Raw genomic sequence first — 16,581 nt, forward strand, 5'->3', positions numbered from 1 at the left:
AAAATAGTATATAATGCATTCAATACTATCAGATTTTTTTTTTTAATTATGTTGCTGCTGTTATTGTTTAGACAGGGTCTTATGTAGCTCAGGCTAGTCTCAAACTCAAGGTAATTAGAAACAACTTTGAGCTGGTCATCTTCCTGTTTCTACCTCCCTGGTTCTGGGAGTACAAGGGTCCCCCATCATGTCTGTTTTTATGCACCACTGGAGGGAGCCCAAGGCCTTACGCATGCTAGGTGAGCTCTCTACTAACAGAGCCACATCTCATCTCTCATTTCCTTGTTGTGCCTTTATAATGGCACTACAGAATAACACAGAACCAGTATTTCCTGTTTAGCAATAAGGAAATCAACCAGAAGTGGTAGCACAAGAGGTGATTTGAGCTATGCAAAATACTGTAGACTTAGATGTCATTTTTCTGTCACCTTTGCTTGTAGACATATGAATTTCAGGTTGGTAATCATTATGGTTTTACTTGACTTTTGACAATAGAAACTCTTGAAAATGTATGATTGACAATACTGGAACTTTAGAGAAGTAATTATATTTTAGTATACCATTTAGTTTTATAGTAAATTATGTGTACAAAGTAAAATGTACACATTTTAGGGAATGTGTAACTGAAGTATTGGATATATTTTTATAGAAAAGGTTAGAAAATAATACAAGCTGGGCAGTGGTGGTGCACGCATTTAATCCCAGCACTTGGGGGCAGAAGAAGGTAGATCTGTGAAGGTAAGGCCAGCCTGGTCTACAGAGAGAGTTCTAGGGCAGCCAGTGCTACACAGAGAAATCCTGTCCCCAAAAAGACAAAAAAGAAAAAGAATAAAGAAAAATACTAACGGCCGGGTGGTGGTGGCGCACGCCTTTAATCCCAGCACTCGGGAGGCAGAGGCAGGCAGATCTCTGTGAGTTTGAGGCCGGGCTGGACCGACAGCCTCCAAAACAATACAGAGAAACCCTGTCTCATAAAAACAAAAAAGAAAAAGAAAAATACTAACATAGTTAAATGTGAGTGTGTGTGAGAAGTTTTAAATTTACAAGTTTGGGGCTGTCGAGATAGCTTGGCTTTTAAAGTGCTGTCACGAAAGCATGAGTACCTGCATTCAAGCCAGGGTGCACTTGTAATCCCAGCAGCACTAGGGATGTAGAGATGAGGAACCCCAAGGTCCAGTGGCCAGCCAGTATATCCTAACTGGTGTCAGGTCCCAGTGAGAGACCCTGTCATAGGTGGTACACTCCTTTAGTCCCAGCACTTGGGAGGCAGAGGTAGGAGGATCTCTGAGTTTGAGACCAGCCTGGTCTACAGAGCGAGTTCCAGGACAGTCTTCAGAGAAACGGTGTCCTGAACAAAAAAAAAAGCAAATAAATAAAAGCCCCGTATGGAGGGGGCTGGGACAGTCTCCAGAGAAATGGTGTCTCGGAAAAAAAAAAATAAACAAACAAATAAATAAATCATACCCTGTATGGAGGGGGCTGGAGAAATGGCTCAGTGGTTAAGAGTATATAGTCATCTTCCCAGGACCTATGTCAAGTAGTTTAAAACTTCCTGTAATTCACACACAGAGATTTGTTAGAACAAGAGACAGAGAACATGTACAAATTTGGTGATTTTGTTTTTTTCTGGATGAGGGCTATAAATATACCTTTTGCCCTCAGGGCAAATGTGTGAGAAGATACTGATAGTTTAGAGCACTTCTCTGCCAAATTTAAGATTAAAGACACTTGCCAAAATAAATCCTATTCCTTTTTTATTTTTTAACTTTTATGTATGTGGGTGCTTTGCCTTCATGTATATCTATCTATGTACCCCATTTGTGCTGTGCCCAGAGAGGCCAGGGAAAGGCATTAGATTGCCTGGAATTGGAGTTATGGATAGTTGTGAACTACTACTTGGGTTGTGGGAGTTGAATGCAGGTCCTCTGGAAGAGCAGCCAATGCTTTTAGCCACTGAGCCATCTATGCAGCCCCAAACTCCTTCTCTTTACTCACATGAGAATTTAATACCGGAGCTTTATGTTTTAGAGTTAATTTTGTTTTCTTGGACTAGTAAGCTAGCTGATTGACTCCTTTTCAGACTTAAGCAAAACCTATGGGTATCTGAACATAGGAGAAGTTGACAGAGATATTGGAAGAGAAAAGGAAAAAAAGGAAATCAAAGCTGGATATGGTAGTGCATGCCTTAATCCCAGAGACAGGAGGCAGAGACAGTTGGAATTCAAGGCTAGCCTGGTCTACATAGTGAGTTCTAGGACAGCCAGCACTACATAGTGAGACTCTGTCTCAAAAAAACAAAAAGGAAATTAAAGGCAAGTGTGGTGATAGCTATATGTGTGATTGTCCCCTCTCAAGTTCATGTTTAACCTTCAAATGCTATATACATGTATTATTTTGTTCTTACATTTTTTAAAGACTTATGTATAATAGTGTTTTGGTTGCAGGTATGTATATGCATCATGCCCATACCTGATTCCTACAGGTGTCAGGAGAGGGTGGTCAGTCCCTAAGGGGACTGTAGCTTTAGGTGGTTGTGAGTTACCAGGTGGGTGCTAGGAATTGAACCTGGGCCCTCTACAAGAACAAGTACTCTTAACTACTGAGCCAACTCTCCAGCCTGTAGATATATAGTTAATTGTTATTGTTAGAAATACGTACTGCTTTTATATGTATGATTTGTGTGCATGTTTTTAAGTTGGTGTGTGCTTGCCTGGTGCCCATGGAGGCCAGAAGATGGTTCTGAGTCCTCTCTGCAACTAGAATTATAGACAGTTGTAAAGCCTCTGCAAGAGCAGCAAGTGCTTTTCACCACTGATCCATCTCTAGACACCTAGATGTTTTATTTTTATTGCCCCATTAAAACTGATTTTTTCTACATATAGTATAGTTTTTGTTGCTAAGGTGAGATATAGATGTTATTTTCTAAGTGCATACTTAGAAAAAATAATTTGTCATATATTGGTCACTTTTGTTCTGATATTAGTATATTCTTTGGTTATTCACATAAATAATAACCTTAAACTGTAAATGCTTATATGCTAAGCCATATCATTAAATAATCAAGTATTTAAAATAGAAAATGTGGGGCTGGAGAGATAGCTTAATAGCTAAGAGCACTGACTGTCTTTCAGAAAACCCAGGTTCAATTCCCAGGACCACATGGCAGTTCACAACTGTAATTCCAAGATCTGACACTCTCACACAGACATAACTGCAGGCAAAATACCAATGCATGTGAAAACAAAAACAGACAAGGTGGTGGTGCGTGCCTTTAGTCCCAGCTCTCAGGAGACAGAGGCAGGTGAATCTCTGAGTTTGAGGTCAGCCTGGTCTACAGAATGAGTTCCAGGACAGCTAAGGCTACACGGAGAGACCCTGTCTCAAAAAAACAAAACAAAAATGTATACCTGATGGAATGAAGAATTAGACATGAATCGAGAGAAGTCTGGAATGGTATGTGTCTTGTTTTGCAAGGCAGAATATTAAGGGATGACAGAAGAGGAAATAAGGTATAAAGATATATTAACATTGGGTTGGAAAGATGGCTCAGAGATTAAGAGGTCCTGCATTCAATTCCAAGCAACAAGGTGCTGGCTTACAACCATCTATAATGAGATCTGGTCCCCTCTATAGGCCTGCAGACAGAACACTGTATGCATAGTAAATGAAAGTAGATCTTTTAATAAAGACATCACACTGTCACAAAATAGATAAGTCACATATGTTAAAGTTTTTTTTTAAAGCTCCTGTGGTGTTGCACTCCTGTCACCCCAACACACAAATGTTTTCTTGCCATGTACTTGAGCTTGTCTTACTGTACATGTAGGTTGATATCTCTAATGCAAAAATAAGAGGTGAGATGTGCAGAAGTCTGAAATTTTTTTTTTATCAGAAACCTCACACTCGAGAAGTTTCAGATTTTGGAATAGTCACTGAATTTTCAGTGAAGGATGTTCAGTTGGTAAAGTCTATCCAAGTACTCCAAAATCTACAAAAGTCACAGTCTAAAGCCTTTTGAATCCCAGCTTTTCCAGATACTGGTTCCTTTACCTATATTACGTGATTGATTTAATTTTTCCTAGGCTGAGGCCGCGAAATTAGTTCCAATGGGTTTCACCACTGCAACTGAATTTCACCAAAGGCGTTCAGAAATCATACAGATTACTACTGGCTCCAAAGAGCTTGACAAACTGCTTCAAGGTATAGTAATCACTTATCCTATTCTATAAACTCTAATCAACACAGCTTGGAGGTCAGAACAAATCAGAATGTTAGTATAGAATTCATGCGAAATGTGAGTATGGTGTAGAGAAGTATGAACAGTAGATTTCTTCAAGGCCTTGACTGGCTGATTTTGTAGATTTGTTTTTGTAAAAATTTTTTAGTTTAGGATTTTGGTTTTTGTTTGTTTGTTGATTCATTTGAATGTATTGTGGATTATAGGGATGCTGGCTTTCTCATAGATGATACATTATAGTTCGGAAAGATGTTAACAGTGGAGGAGACTAGGTGAACAGTACTGTACTGAATTCCCCTGTATACTTCTTTGTAACATTCTATAAATCTAACATTATTTTAAAAATAAGCAGTGATTTTAAGGTGGTTTTTTTTTTCTTATTTTTGGTGGTTTTAGGAATTGGATCAGGAGCCAAGGATGTCTTTAAATTCTTGGTCTCCATGCCCCTACCCCCCAAGTATTAGGATTTGAGATCATAGGCATGAATTAGTCATGCTGGCACTGCTTTATAAAGTACTAGAATTATCTGCAAATTATATAACATTTGGTTTGGTTTTGAAATAGTGTCTCTGTAGCTCTGGCTATAAATTAAATAATTTAATCTTTGTTACTGTATTTAGAGTGTAAGTTCCCACTGCTTAAGGAATAAGTATGATTGCGCACACATGCGTGCATGCATGTGTATTCTAACAGAAGATGGAAATTTGATGGCTGGTTAAATACAGTGGAGGAAGGCAGAAAAATAGCTCAGCAAGTGGTTGCATGACAACTCTGATGACCTGAGTTAGAAACCTTTAATCCACAGAGGGAAAGAACCCATTGCCCAGAGTTGTCCTCTGTCCTCCACATGTGAGCTGTGGCACATGCCTGCCCAAACTCACACACATACACACAGTACTGATAATAACAAAAAGTTAAAAACAAGGGTGGTGTAGTGCACACCTTTAATCCCAAGACTAGGGAGGCAGAGGCCGGCAGATTTCTATGAGTTCAAGGCCAGCCTAGTCTACAAATCCAGTTCCAGGACAGTCAGGGTTGTTACACAGAGAAGCCCTGTCTCAAGAAACCAAAAGAAAAAAGAAAATGGGAGTTTTATGGGAACATTCATGTGCTCCAAGAACATTCTGTGATTATAGTTTCTAAACAGTTATGTTATGTGAAGAACCTTTGACTTTGATAGGTGGAATTGAGACTGGATCTATCACAGAGATGTTTGGAGAATTCCGAACTGGGAAGACACAGATCTGTCATACATTGGCTGTAACATGCCAGGTGAGTTGTTGGGGTTCAGGCTAATCAGATCAGCAGGCAGTAGTTAACCAAGATATCTGTGTGCATCTGTACGGATGGACATAAAAGGTACTTTCTCTAGAATCTCATAGCTAGTTAGAAGATAATTCCTACTAAGAATCATTCCACATCATAGAAAGTTTCAGATGACTGATTCTTTCCTACCATTTTTCTGGATGTATCTGCCTTTCTTCATTGGTCTAATTGTGTGGATATATGTATGGGTGTTTTGCTTGCATGCATGTCTGTGTGCCATGTTCATGCCTGGTGTCTTAAGAGGCACCAAATCATCACCACTGCCACTACCCCAAACTGGAATTAACAGTAGTTGTGAGCCACCATGTTGAATGCTGGCAATCAAACCCTGGTTCTCTGAAAGAATAGCCACTGCACTTAACTGATAAGCCATCTCCCTAGCCCTGCAATCTACATTTATGTCTCAAAAAATATGCATAACAACTTTATGTCTCAACAAATGTGTAACAATAATAGCCTGACAAGATTCATTAAGCACAGTATCTGGTCTTTTTACATAGAAATGTTTTCTCTGTAGTTTACTTTGTGTACATAGTGCATGTCTGAAGGGATCAAAGGCGTGTGCCACTACCACCTGGCCATAAACAAAGTCTTAAATAATAGCCATTTTGTAAATATTCTGAGGTGCTCAGTAGCTATAGATCTTTGTTATTTTTTTTACAGAATGCTAATTCATTAACAGTTGGAAAAATTGCATGTCAGTAATATAATAGCTGGAACCAAAAATATAACAGCATTAGCTCACTACTTAAATTAAAAAATTATTTGTTATTATTGTTCATATTTTCTTAACTTAATGAAATGAAACTTCACTGTATTAGATCTCTAATAACTTAAGTTCTAGAACATTTCACATTTGTCCAAGAATAAATGTGTGAAGAATTTATACCGTAGCATTATTAAAATAGTAAAAGTGATAGATACCGTGCTTCTCTATAAAATAGAGATAAATTACAGTATTAAGTGTTTATGGGAAAACTTCTAACCTAGCCAAGTGTGGTGGTGCACACTTACAATCCTGGCACTCAGGAGATATGAGTTTGAGACCAGCATAGGCTCTGCAGTGAATTCTGTATTAAAGTACCACTAAAAACACCACCTGCCCTTGGGAGGCAGAGGCAGGTGGATCCCTGTGAGTTCAAAGCAACATAGTCTACAGAGCAAGTTCCAGGATAGTCAGGGCTCCACAGAGAAACCCTGTCTTAAAAAACCAAATATAGATAAATAAATGATGTTTGTATCTCCACCTTATTCCTTTGAGGTAATCTCTCCCTGAACCTGGAACTCATGGGGGTTTTGTTTCTTTTGTTTTGTTTTTGCTAAACTGGCAGTCAACAAGCTCAAGTTCTGCCTCTGCTTCTCACAGTACTGGGATTACAAGTGCCTTTGAGTCACTATACTCAGGAAGGATGGATTTGTTTGTCTTGAAGCAGTGTCTTATGTTGCCAGGCCTAACCTCAAATTACTGCATAGATGACCTTGTACTGATCCACTTCATGTGTGCTGACATCAGACAGATGTGCTATCATTGCCTGTTATCAAATGTTTGACATTTGAGCTGATCAGTCCTAATGTGTAGTTTTTATCTGGTACTTTGGACTGTTTCAAAGCTGCACAACTTTGACAGAACACTAGTGTTGTGTGCTTTATGTCCGCTATCTACTTGCATTATATCCTGTTGCCTCTGGTTGTCATTTCTGTTTCGTTTTAATGTATATGGGTGTTTTGCCTGTGCATTTATGTCTGTGTATGTCTGATGCCCATGAAGGCCAGAATATTGTGTGGATCCCCTGGAATTAGAGTTACAGGGCTATGAGTCACCAGCTGGGTTCTGGGAATGAACTTACTGGAAGTACAGGCAGTGCTCATAACTGTAGAGCCATCTATACAGGCCCTGCTGTTTTCTTTTTTAAATTATTTATGTTTGATGTGCATTGGTGTTTTGCCTGTATGAATGGCTGTATGCGGGTGTCAGATCCCCTGGAATTGGAGTTACAGACAGTTGTGAGCTACCATGTGGGTGCTAGGAATTGAACCTAGGTCCTCTGGAAGAACAGCCAGTGCCTACCACTGAGCCATCTATACAGCCCCATGCTGGTTTGTTTTGTTTGTTTGTTTTCCTGGTGCAAGGTCTCATACTGTGACCCAGACTGTCTTGGAACTTAATATGTGGTTCAAGCTGGCTTCAAACTCATGGAGATCTTCTTGTCTCTGCCTCCTGGACAGGAATACAGACAGATAGATGTGACCCATCATTCCCACCCAGTTCATTATTTTAAAGTTGGTTTTTTGTTTTTCTCATTTTTTGAGATAATACAGTGTGTATATATTTTCAGGCTTAAAGTGTTGGGTTTTGTTTGTTTTGTTGGGTTTTTGTTTTTGTTTGTTTGTTTGTTTGTTTGTTTTTGTTGTTGGTTTTAGACAGTGTCTCTCTAGCACTGGCTGTCCTGGAACTGCTCTGTAGACCAGTCTGGCCTTGAATTCACAGCAATCTGTCTGCCTCTGCCTCAAAGTGCTGTGATTAAAGGCATGTGCCACCACTGCCTGGCTTGTTAAAGTGTTTTGACCCTTATTTGGAGTGGAGGAAATTAGATTTATCATGGGGAACTTGGCAAACTGTATCAGAAGAGTGGTGGTTTCCACTGTTCCTTTTTTTCCCTCTAGCTTCCCATTGACCGTGGTGGAGGTGAAGGAAAGGCCATGTACATTGATACCGAGGGTACATTTAGGCCAGAACGACTGCTAGCAGTAGCTGAGAGGTAGGTCACTAAATTAGAAGAATGTGTCTAACCTGTTATTATTTAGAAATGTTATTTGCCTAGAAAGTGTCATTATTCTGCCTTCCAGTTGGTGGTTTAAAAGAACAATATTAATAATGTAAGACTTTTTTTTTCCCCCGAGACTGGGTTTCTCTGTATTGTTTTGGAGCCTGTCCTGGAACTCGCTTGGTCTCAAACTCACAGAGATCCACCTGCCTCTGCCTCCCTAGTGCTGGGATTAAAGGCGTGCGCCACCACCACCCAGCAATGTAAGACATTCTTTACTCAACACTCACAGTCTGTATAAAAAACAAGATCCGGGTCTGGAGAGATGACTCAGAGGTTAAGAGCACTGGCTGTTCTTCCAGAGGTTCTTAGTTCAATTTCCAGCAACCACATGGTGACTCACAATCATCTGTAATGAGATCTGTGCCCACTTCTGGTCTGCAGGGATACATGCAGGCAGAACACTGTGTACGTAATATTAAATACATATTTTTATTTTATGTGTATGAGTATTGCCTGCATGTATGTCTGTGTGCAAGGATTACATATGGAAGCTAGAAGAGAGTGTCAGATACTCTGGAACTAGAATTGTAAATGATTTTGAGTCAGGAGTTGGTGGCAGCACAAGCCTTTAATCCTAGCATTTGGAAACAGAGACAGGTGAACCTCTTTGAGTTCAAAAAACAAAACCTTGTACATGCTAGGAACTAAACCCAGGTCCTCTGCAAGGGCAGTAATTTGTTTTGGTTTTCTTCCGAGACCGGATTTTTCTGTGTAGCCTTGGCTATCCTGGTACTTGCTCTGTAGGCCAGGCTGAACTTGAACTCACATAGGTCTGCCTGCCTATGCCTCCTAAGTGCTAGGATTTTTATTTATTTTGCAAATTGACAAATTCATAAAACTTGTGTGGAAAAATGTAGAGTTTCATTTATTTATTTGTCAGGGCGGGTTTTTGTATGCATGTATGTCTGTGTACCATAGTGTGCCTAGTGCCTTCAGAAGCCAGAAGAGGGCATTGGATATCAAAAACTGGAATTTGGTTTGTATTATGGTTATGAGCTGCTGTATGAGTGCTGGGAATTGAATATAAGAGCAGCCACAGTTCTTTACCACTGAGCCATCTCCAACCTGAGGACTCAACTTAAAACTCATAAAATGACAGTTGTCGTTACAGATGATTATGACTTAAAAATAGTTTAGCAGCTAGGGATATAGTTCAGTGGTAAAGTGTCTAGCTTACATGAGACCCTGGGTTTGGTTCTAAGTACTGAAAAAAAGAAAGGTATGTATAGAGAGTTCTCATCAAGCATAGTGTCAAAGGACAGACAGGCACATCCCTGTGTGCCAAAAGCCGACCTAGTCTGAAGGCTACATAATAAATAAGACCCTGTCTCCAAAAAAAAAAAAGATAAATGAGATCAATGGAACTGAATATAAATTTCAAAATAAAACTTAATTTACAACCACCTGATTTTTTTAAATATCAATTTTGTTGTTTTGGTTTTGGGGGGCATTGTTTTGAGACAGGGTCTCTTTGTAGGTCTAGCTATCCTGAAACTGATAGGTAGACCAGGCTAGCCTCAAACTCAGATCCTTTGGTTTCTGCCTCCTAACTTGAATTTAAGGTATGCACCACCACATATATCCAGCGTATTAGAATGATTTTAATTAAAAAGAAAGAAAGAAAAGCCCCCAACGTCTCCCAGGCAGTTCTCTAAAACACTGGGGTTTCTTCACTGAGAGCATACTCCTGTGGCTTGTTCTCTGACCTCCACATTTGTGCCATGTAGTATGCAAAATATGTTTTTTAATTTTCAAATTTAAAAGGTATTTAAATGAAATTTAATGGCCTCTAATTCTTTGGGAATTTGTGTTCATGATTTGATCATAAGGATAAAGAGTATTATCTTGGGGTGGGAGTCAAATAGTATAGTAACTAGATATGTATTTTCTGCATTTAAATCATGGCAATAAAGGAGGAAATACATATGACTAAGGCTGAGTATAATAATGTATACCTGTAATCCAGTACTGGGGAGGCCTAGGCAGGGGAATCTTGAGTTCAAGATCAAGTGGGGTTACATAGTAAGACTGTCTCAAAAAAGAAAACCAGGGGCTGGGCATAGTGGCACATGCCTTTAAGCCCAGTACTCGGGAGGCAAAGGCAGACATCTCTCTGAGTTCAAGGCCAGCCTGGTCTAAAGAGAAGTTCCAAAACAGACAGAGCCAGAACTACACAGAGACACTTTGTCTTAAAAAAAAAAAAAAAAAAAAGGAAACAAGGAGGGCTGGGCTGATGGTGGTATAAGCCTATAATAATGCTCAATACTTGAAGGTGGAAGCAGGAAGGTCAGAAATTCTCAGCCAAACTCAGCTACATAGTACATTCAAATCCATATTGGACTAAGAGAATGTCTCAAACAAGGTAGGTATAATAATGCACTCATAATCTAATCACGTCAGAGGCAGAGAAAAGAGTATTGACTTTCAGGATACCCTGGACTACTTAAGAGTTGTAAGCAAGTAGTAAACAACCAAGGGCTGGACATGTTATTACAAGTGTTTAATCCCAGCAATTGGGAAACAGAGGCAGGTGGATCTCTGAGTTCCAGGCTAGCCTTCAGAGCAAGTGAGAAAACAAATTTTTATGACCATTTTTTCTTCTCCAATGTAAAGACTCAAGCCAAGTTTTAGAAGTACAAAAGGAAGAGAATTAAATCTATTTTGGAGGTAAGGAGAAGCTGACGAAGTATGGTATCTTAGGCACTTGTTATCCAGCTGCTTGGGAAACAGAGTCTTGAGGATTCCTAGAGACCAGGGTTTTGGGGCTATCCTAGGAAACATAGTCATACACCTTCTAAAAAAATTCTCCATTTGGCTGAGTCCTCACAGATGAATAATCAAACTTAGAGCCTTCAAAGACGGAATCTCTCCTGTTGTTACATACTTAGTAAGAATGAAATTGTTGGACCAGGCATAGTGAGGCATGCCTTTCTTTAGTTCTACCACTCCAGGCATAGACAGGCAGATGTGAGTTCAAGACCAGCCAATGTGAAACATAGTGAGGCCTTAAAGAAAGAAACTGTCTTACTTGAGCGACCTTGAGCATTTATTTCTTAGGTAGCAATTACAAGTTAAGAAAATACAGATCATTAATGAAAATAGGTAATTTGCTCTTTTTAAATGAAAAAGAAAACAATCTTTGAGACAAACATTAAAGTGTCATTCATGTAACATAACTAATCTTTGAATGATTTGTTATTTTTGTTTATCTTAATTCTGTCTTTAGTTCTTGGCTCTTCCAGAATATTGTTACCTCATATTTCAAAATTTCTCATTGTAAGTAGGGGGTCAAAAGAAGAAATTTGACTTATCCTTAGGTCTTGCTTCTATTCTAAAATAGTTGGTTTGGTCATCTTTATAAATGGTTTGCCTGTGCCTCTAATAGAAAGGGAATCATATTTGTAGGTATTGAAACCACTGGGAACACTACCTCTTATCTTTTTGGGTAGTAGAAATATTAGGTATTAATTTCACATGTGTCTGAGCTATATCTGAAGCCTAAAAATCTCTTTTCTAGATATGGTCTCTCTGGCAGTGATGTCCTAGATAATGTAGCATATGCTCGAGGGTTCAACACAGACCACCAAACCCAGCTCCTTTATCAAGCATCAGCCATGATGGTAGAATCCAGGTATGCATTTAATAAAAGACATTAAATGTATTCCCATAGCCCTTTCCTGAATCTGTATAATAATTTGAATAGAAATGGAGACATTTAAATTTAAGGGGTTGGGGAGGGGTGTTGTTTGGTTTGGTTTGTGGGTTGTTTATTTGGGTTTTGGGGGAGTACTTTAAAACAGAGTTTCTCTGTGTACCCCTGGCTGTCCTGGAACTCACTCTATAGAGCAGGCTGGCCTTGAACTCAGAGATCCATCTGTCTCTGCCTCCCAAGTGCTGGGATTAAAGGTTTATACCAGTATTGCCCATCTTTGTTTGTTTTTAATGTAGTGATTTTTTGGTTTGTTTGTATGTTTGTTTTTTGGTTTTTTCGAGACAGGGTTTCTCTGTGGCTTTGGAGGCTGTCCTGGAACTCCCTTGGTAGTCCAGGCTGGTCTCGAACTTACAGAGATCCACCTGCCTCTGCCTCCCGAGTGCTGGGATGAGAGGCGTGTGCCACCAACGCCCGGCTTGTTTGTATGTTTTTAAGATTTATTTTTACTGATGTGTGTGTTTCTGTGCATGTATACCTCATGTGTGGGGGTAATTATAGAGATCAGAAGAGGACTAGGATTCCCTGGAGCTACAGTTAGAGGCCATTGTGAGCTTCCTGGCATGGGTGCTGGGAAACAAATTTGAGTCCACTGGAAGAGATCTTAACAGCTGAGTCATCTCTCTAACCCTGAGTTCCTTTCTTTTAAAAATATTTTTGTGTGCCTGGTGGTGCGGTGGTGGGATTTGCCTATAATCCCAGCAATCGGGAGGCAGAGGCAGGCAGATCTCTGTGAGTTCAAGGCCAGCCTGGTCTACAGAGTGAGTTCCAAGACAGCTAGGGCTGTTACACAGAGAAACCCTATCTTGAAACACCTGCCTGTAACGAGCATCCTTCCCGCCATCCTGGTCCTAGAGCTGCATCAGTCCCAAATGAACACACAGGATGCCATATTAATTATGAAGCTGTTGGCTGTTTGCTATGGTTTCTTGTTGACTAACTCTGACTTAATTATTAACTTATACCTGCTAATTTGAGTATTTCCACATGGTCTTCTCTTACCAGAGAAAGGGTCTGGACCTCTTACTCCTCTTGCATCCTGCATGGTAACTGACTGCCTTTGTTTCCCAAATCCTCCTCGACTCCTAGTCCCACCTATCTTGCTTCTCTGTGGCCAACAGTGCTTTATTTATTAACAAATAAGACAAACATAAACATAGAACTTCCCCCCATCACCTGTGTTACCTGTGTGTTTATGTATACACACTCATGTGTGTGGCCATGCATATGAAATGGCTCATATGTGCAGGTTAGAGGACAAATTTGGACATCGGTTGTCACTCTCTACCTCATTTGAGACAGCACCTCCTTATTGTCTTCTGCCTTGCATAGCAGGCCAGCAAGTCCACAGGCTTCTAGAAACACTTCCCATCTTGTTATAGAAGCACTGAGATTATAAACACATGCTGCCTTGACTGGAGTACACAGGCCCTGGGGAGTCAGGTCCTCCCGCTTGTATGACAGACAAGTGCTTGACTGGCGTACACAGGCCCTGGGGAGTCAGGTCTTCCCGCTTGTATGACAGACAAGTGCTTTGCCCATTATGCCATCTCTGCTCTTCAGTTTGTATTTTGCCACAGTTTCTTTAGGCTTTCAGTCAAGTCATAGTGAAAAATGAAGCTGTGACTGGTATAGCATTTTTCTAAGCAAATGAGGCCTGTGCTTAGAAAAACAAAAAAACCCAGAGTTACTTTTGGTCAAGTCTGCTGTGGTAGTTTAAATGTAGCTCACAGGAGTGGCACTTTTAAGAGGGGTGGCTTTGTTGGAGTGGTTATAGCCTTGTTAGAGGAAGTGTGTCTTAGTTCACTTCCTGCTGCCTTGGGATCAAGACTCTCAGCTCTTTTTTTTTTTTTTTTTTTTTGTTCAGTACCAAGTCTGCCTGTGTGCCACCGTGTCATGTCATGATGATAGTGAACTAAACCTCTGAAACTATAAGCCAACTCCAATGAAATGTTTTCCTTTGTAAAAGTTGCCATGATCGTGGTGTCTCTTTGCAGCAACAGAAACACTGAGACACCTGCCAAAAACAAAACAGAAGATACCCACCAAAGGGCATCTCAGATTGGACATTTTATAAGCATTTTAATAAAACATGTGTATTTGCCAGGTAGTGGTGGTGCACACCTTTAATCCCAGCACTCAGAGGAGGCAGAGGTAAGTGGATCTCTGTGAGTTTGAGGCCAGCCTTGTCTACAAAGTTCCAGGACAGATTCTAAAGCTACACAGAGAAACCCTGTTTTGAAAGAAAAAAAAGTGTGTGTTTGTGTTTAACTAGGAAGTTGGTGTCATTGGCTCTTGTGTTTCATCCTAGCTCTTGGGAGACTGAGACAGGAGGATCATAAATTTCAGAACAGCCTGGGCTATATAAGTAACAAACCCTCGTCTCAAAAAGAAGAAAGTGGAAAGTGTGCAATACATGTCAAATTTTAGAGTGGTGGGGAAGGGAGAAGATTTTGACAAAGAATTATTTTCTTTGTAGATATGCACTGCTTATTGTAGACAGTGCTACTGCCCTCTACAGAACAGACTACTCAGGTCGAGGAGAGCTTTCAGCCAGGCAAATGCATTTGGCCAGATTTCTGAGGATGCTGCTGCGACTTGCTGATGAGGTAAGCTGTAGTAAAGAAACCAAGAATTCAGTGGCTACAAATTGTAGGAACCTTCTGAGGACATTAGTTAGCCATTGCTTTGTTGTGGACGTTAATGTTTTGGTATGTCTGTGGTCCCAAACTGACATTCTTTCCCTTATCAGTTTGGTGTAGCAGTGGTAATCACCAACCAGGTAGTAGCCCAAGTGGATGGAGCAGCCATGTTTGCTGCAGATCCCAAAAAACCTATTGGAGGAAACATCATTGCCCATGCTTCAACAACCAGGTAAGGTGGTGGCAGAGGCTTTCTGGAGTGGATGTCATATAAACTATGATGATAGACATAAAGTAAAACACTTCCACTTAAACCCCATTAAAATTGCTACAGCATAGACACTTAGGAAGCCTCACTAAATTTGTTGTGCAGACGGAAAGATGGCTCAGTGATTATGAGCATGTTCTGATCTCGTAGAGAGCCTGAGTTCAATTCCCAGCACCTCCATCAAGTGGCTCACAACCTGTAACTCCAGCTCCAGGAGATGCAACAATTCTAGCCTCTGACAGGCACCCACCCTCATGTGCACATAGCCATGTATAGACACAAACATCTCCATATAATAAAGTCTCTCACTTGTGAGGAAAATACATGAATATTGATATGCCTTCCTAATTATACAATAATGTTTGCGTCTTCAAGCTTCTCAATAAGGGAGTCATGGCAGAAATGGATTCCTCTAAGTTGGAGGTAACCAAATACACTAAAAAAGATCCTATAAATCCTTTTAGGAAGTTACACATGTCTGAAACAATTAGTTCTGTCATGGGAATAGAAATGTTTATAACTTGGTATTTTGGTCTGTCTATGGATCAGGCTGTACCTGAGGAAAGGAAGAGGGGAAACCAGAATCTGCAAAGTCTACGACTCTCCCTGTCTTCCTGAAGCTGAAGCCATGTTTGCCATTAATGCAGATGGAGTGGGAGATGCCAAGGACTGACTCATCAGGGCCTTTTTTCTGTGATAAACTTTTAAATGCTATATAGCCTAATGAAGAGGACTGCTCCCTGGGCTTCTTCAGGCTCTTTCTGATGTGACTGCTAGGACATGGCTTCCAGAAAAACAATTATTGTATCAGTTTCTGGTGGCAGAAACAGGGGACAGGTCAGTATTCAAACTGTTCTGAAATGTTCACTTCTTATAGAGTTTATTGTCTGATTTCTTTGGTGTTTGGAGGAAAGATATGAAATAACAGCTATCAGTCTTATGTTTCAAAACTGGAAAGACCTGAGTTTTCTCTCACTTCTCAATAATGGTAAAATAAAATGCCTGAGATGTGTAACAGTGGGAATAAGTGTTTGCCACATTCTTTTTCTCTATATGTTGTTGGGGAAGTCCTGTGTATATGTCAATAAAGCACTGTTGGCCAATAGGGAAGCAAGATAGGTGGGACTAGGAGTCAAGGAGGACTCTGGGTAGGAGAAACACAGAGAGTCAAGATGTAACTGCCATAGGGATAAAAGCCCGGAAACTTCTCTGGTAAGAGAAATACTTAGATTGGCAGTTATGGGGTAAATACTTAAGTCAGAGATAACCAGTGAGAAACAAGCAAGGCCAACAGCTTCATAATTAATACAGCGTCTTGTGTATTATTTGGGGACTACAACACGGCAGAGCCCAGGAGACTGGCGGGGGATAAACCAAAGCTGCTGGCAAGGAAAAGGCTTCTCTCTACAATACGTAAGATGCAAACTTTAAAATTATATGACTGAACTCTCACGTAATTTAAAAACTTGTTTTGGTTAAGGAGTCTTGCATGAGGCATCAACTGTATAGTGAGACTTTCAGCTCATCTTGTTCTTGAAGCACTTATCTAAATCGTTCTAGTTAATAAAAAC

The 16,581-nt window shown here is 40.2% G+C and overlaps 1 protein-coding gene across 1 annotated transcript in view; it reads left to right on the forward strand.

Annotated features, from left to right (window-relative positions):
- The window catches only part of Rad51 (RAD51 recombinase), a 30,820-nt gene extending 14,786 nt beyond the window's left edge, over positions 1–16,034 (forward strand). Inside the window, exons 4-10 of the mRNA XM_040746051.1 lie at positions 4,083–4,200; positions 5,418–5,509; positions 8,228–8,322; positions 11,909–12,022; positions 14,580–14,709; positions 14,853–14,974; positions 15,560–16,034. Of these exons, the coding sequence (XP_040601985.1) occupies positions 4,083–4,200; positions 5,418–5,509; positions 8,228–8,322; positions 11,909–12,022; positions 14,580–14,709; positions 14,853–14,974; positions 15,560–15,683 (795 nt within the window). The 3' untranslated portion in view covers positions 15,684–16,034. The remainder of the gene's footprint in view (positions 1–4,082; positions 4,201–5,417; positions 5,510–8,227; positions 8,323–11,908; positions 12,023–14,579; positions 14,710–14,852; positions 14,975–15,559) is intronic.
- Positions 16,035–16,581: the final 547 nt, after the last annotated feature.

The sequence above is a fragment of the Mesocricetus auratus genome, unplaced genomic scaffold, assembly GCF_017639785.1.
Source record: "Mesocricetus auratus isolate SY011 unplaced genomic scaffold, BCM_Maur_2.0 Super-Scaffold_100004, whole genome shotgun sequence".
Lineage (NCBI taxonomy): Eukaryota > Metazoa > Chordata > Mammalia > Rodentia > Cricetidae > Mesocricetus > Mesocricetus auratus.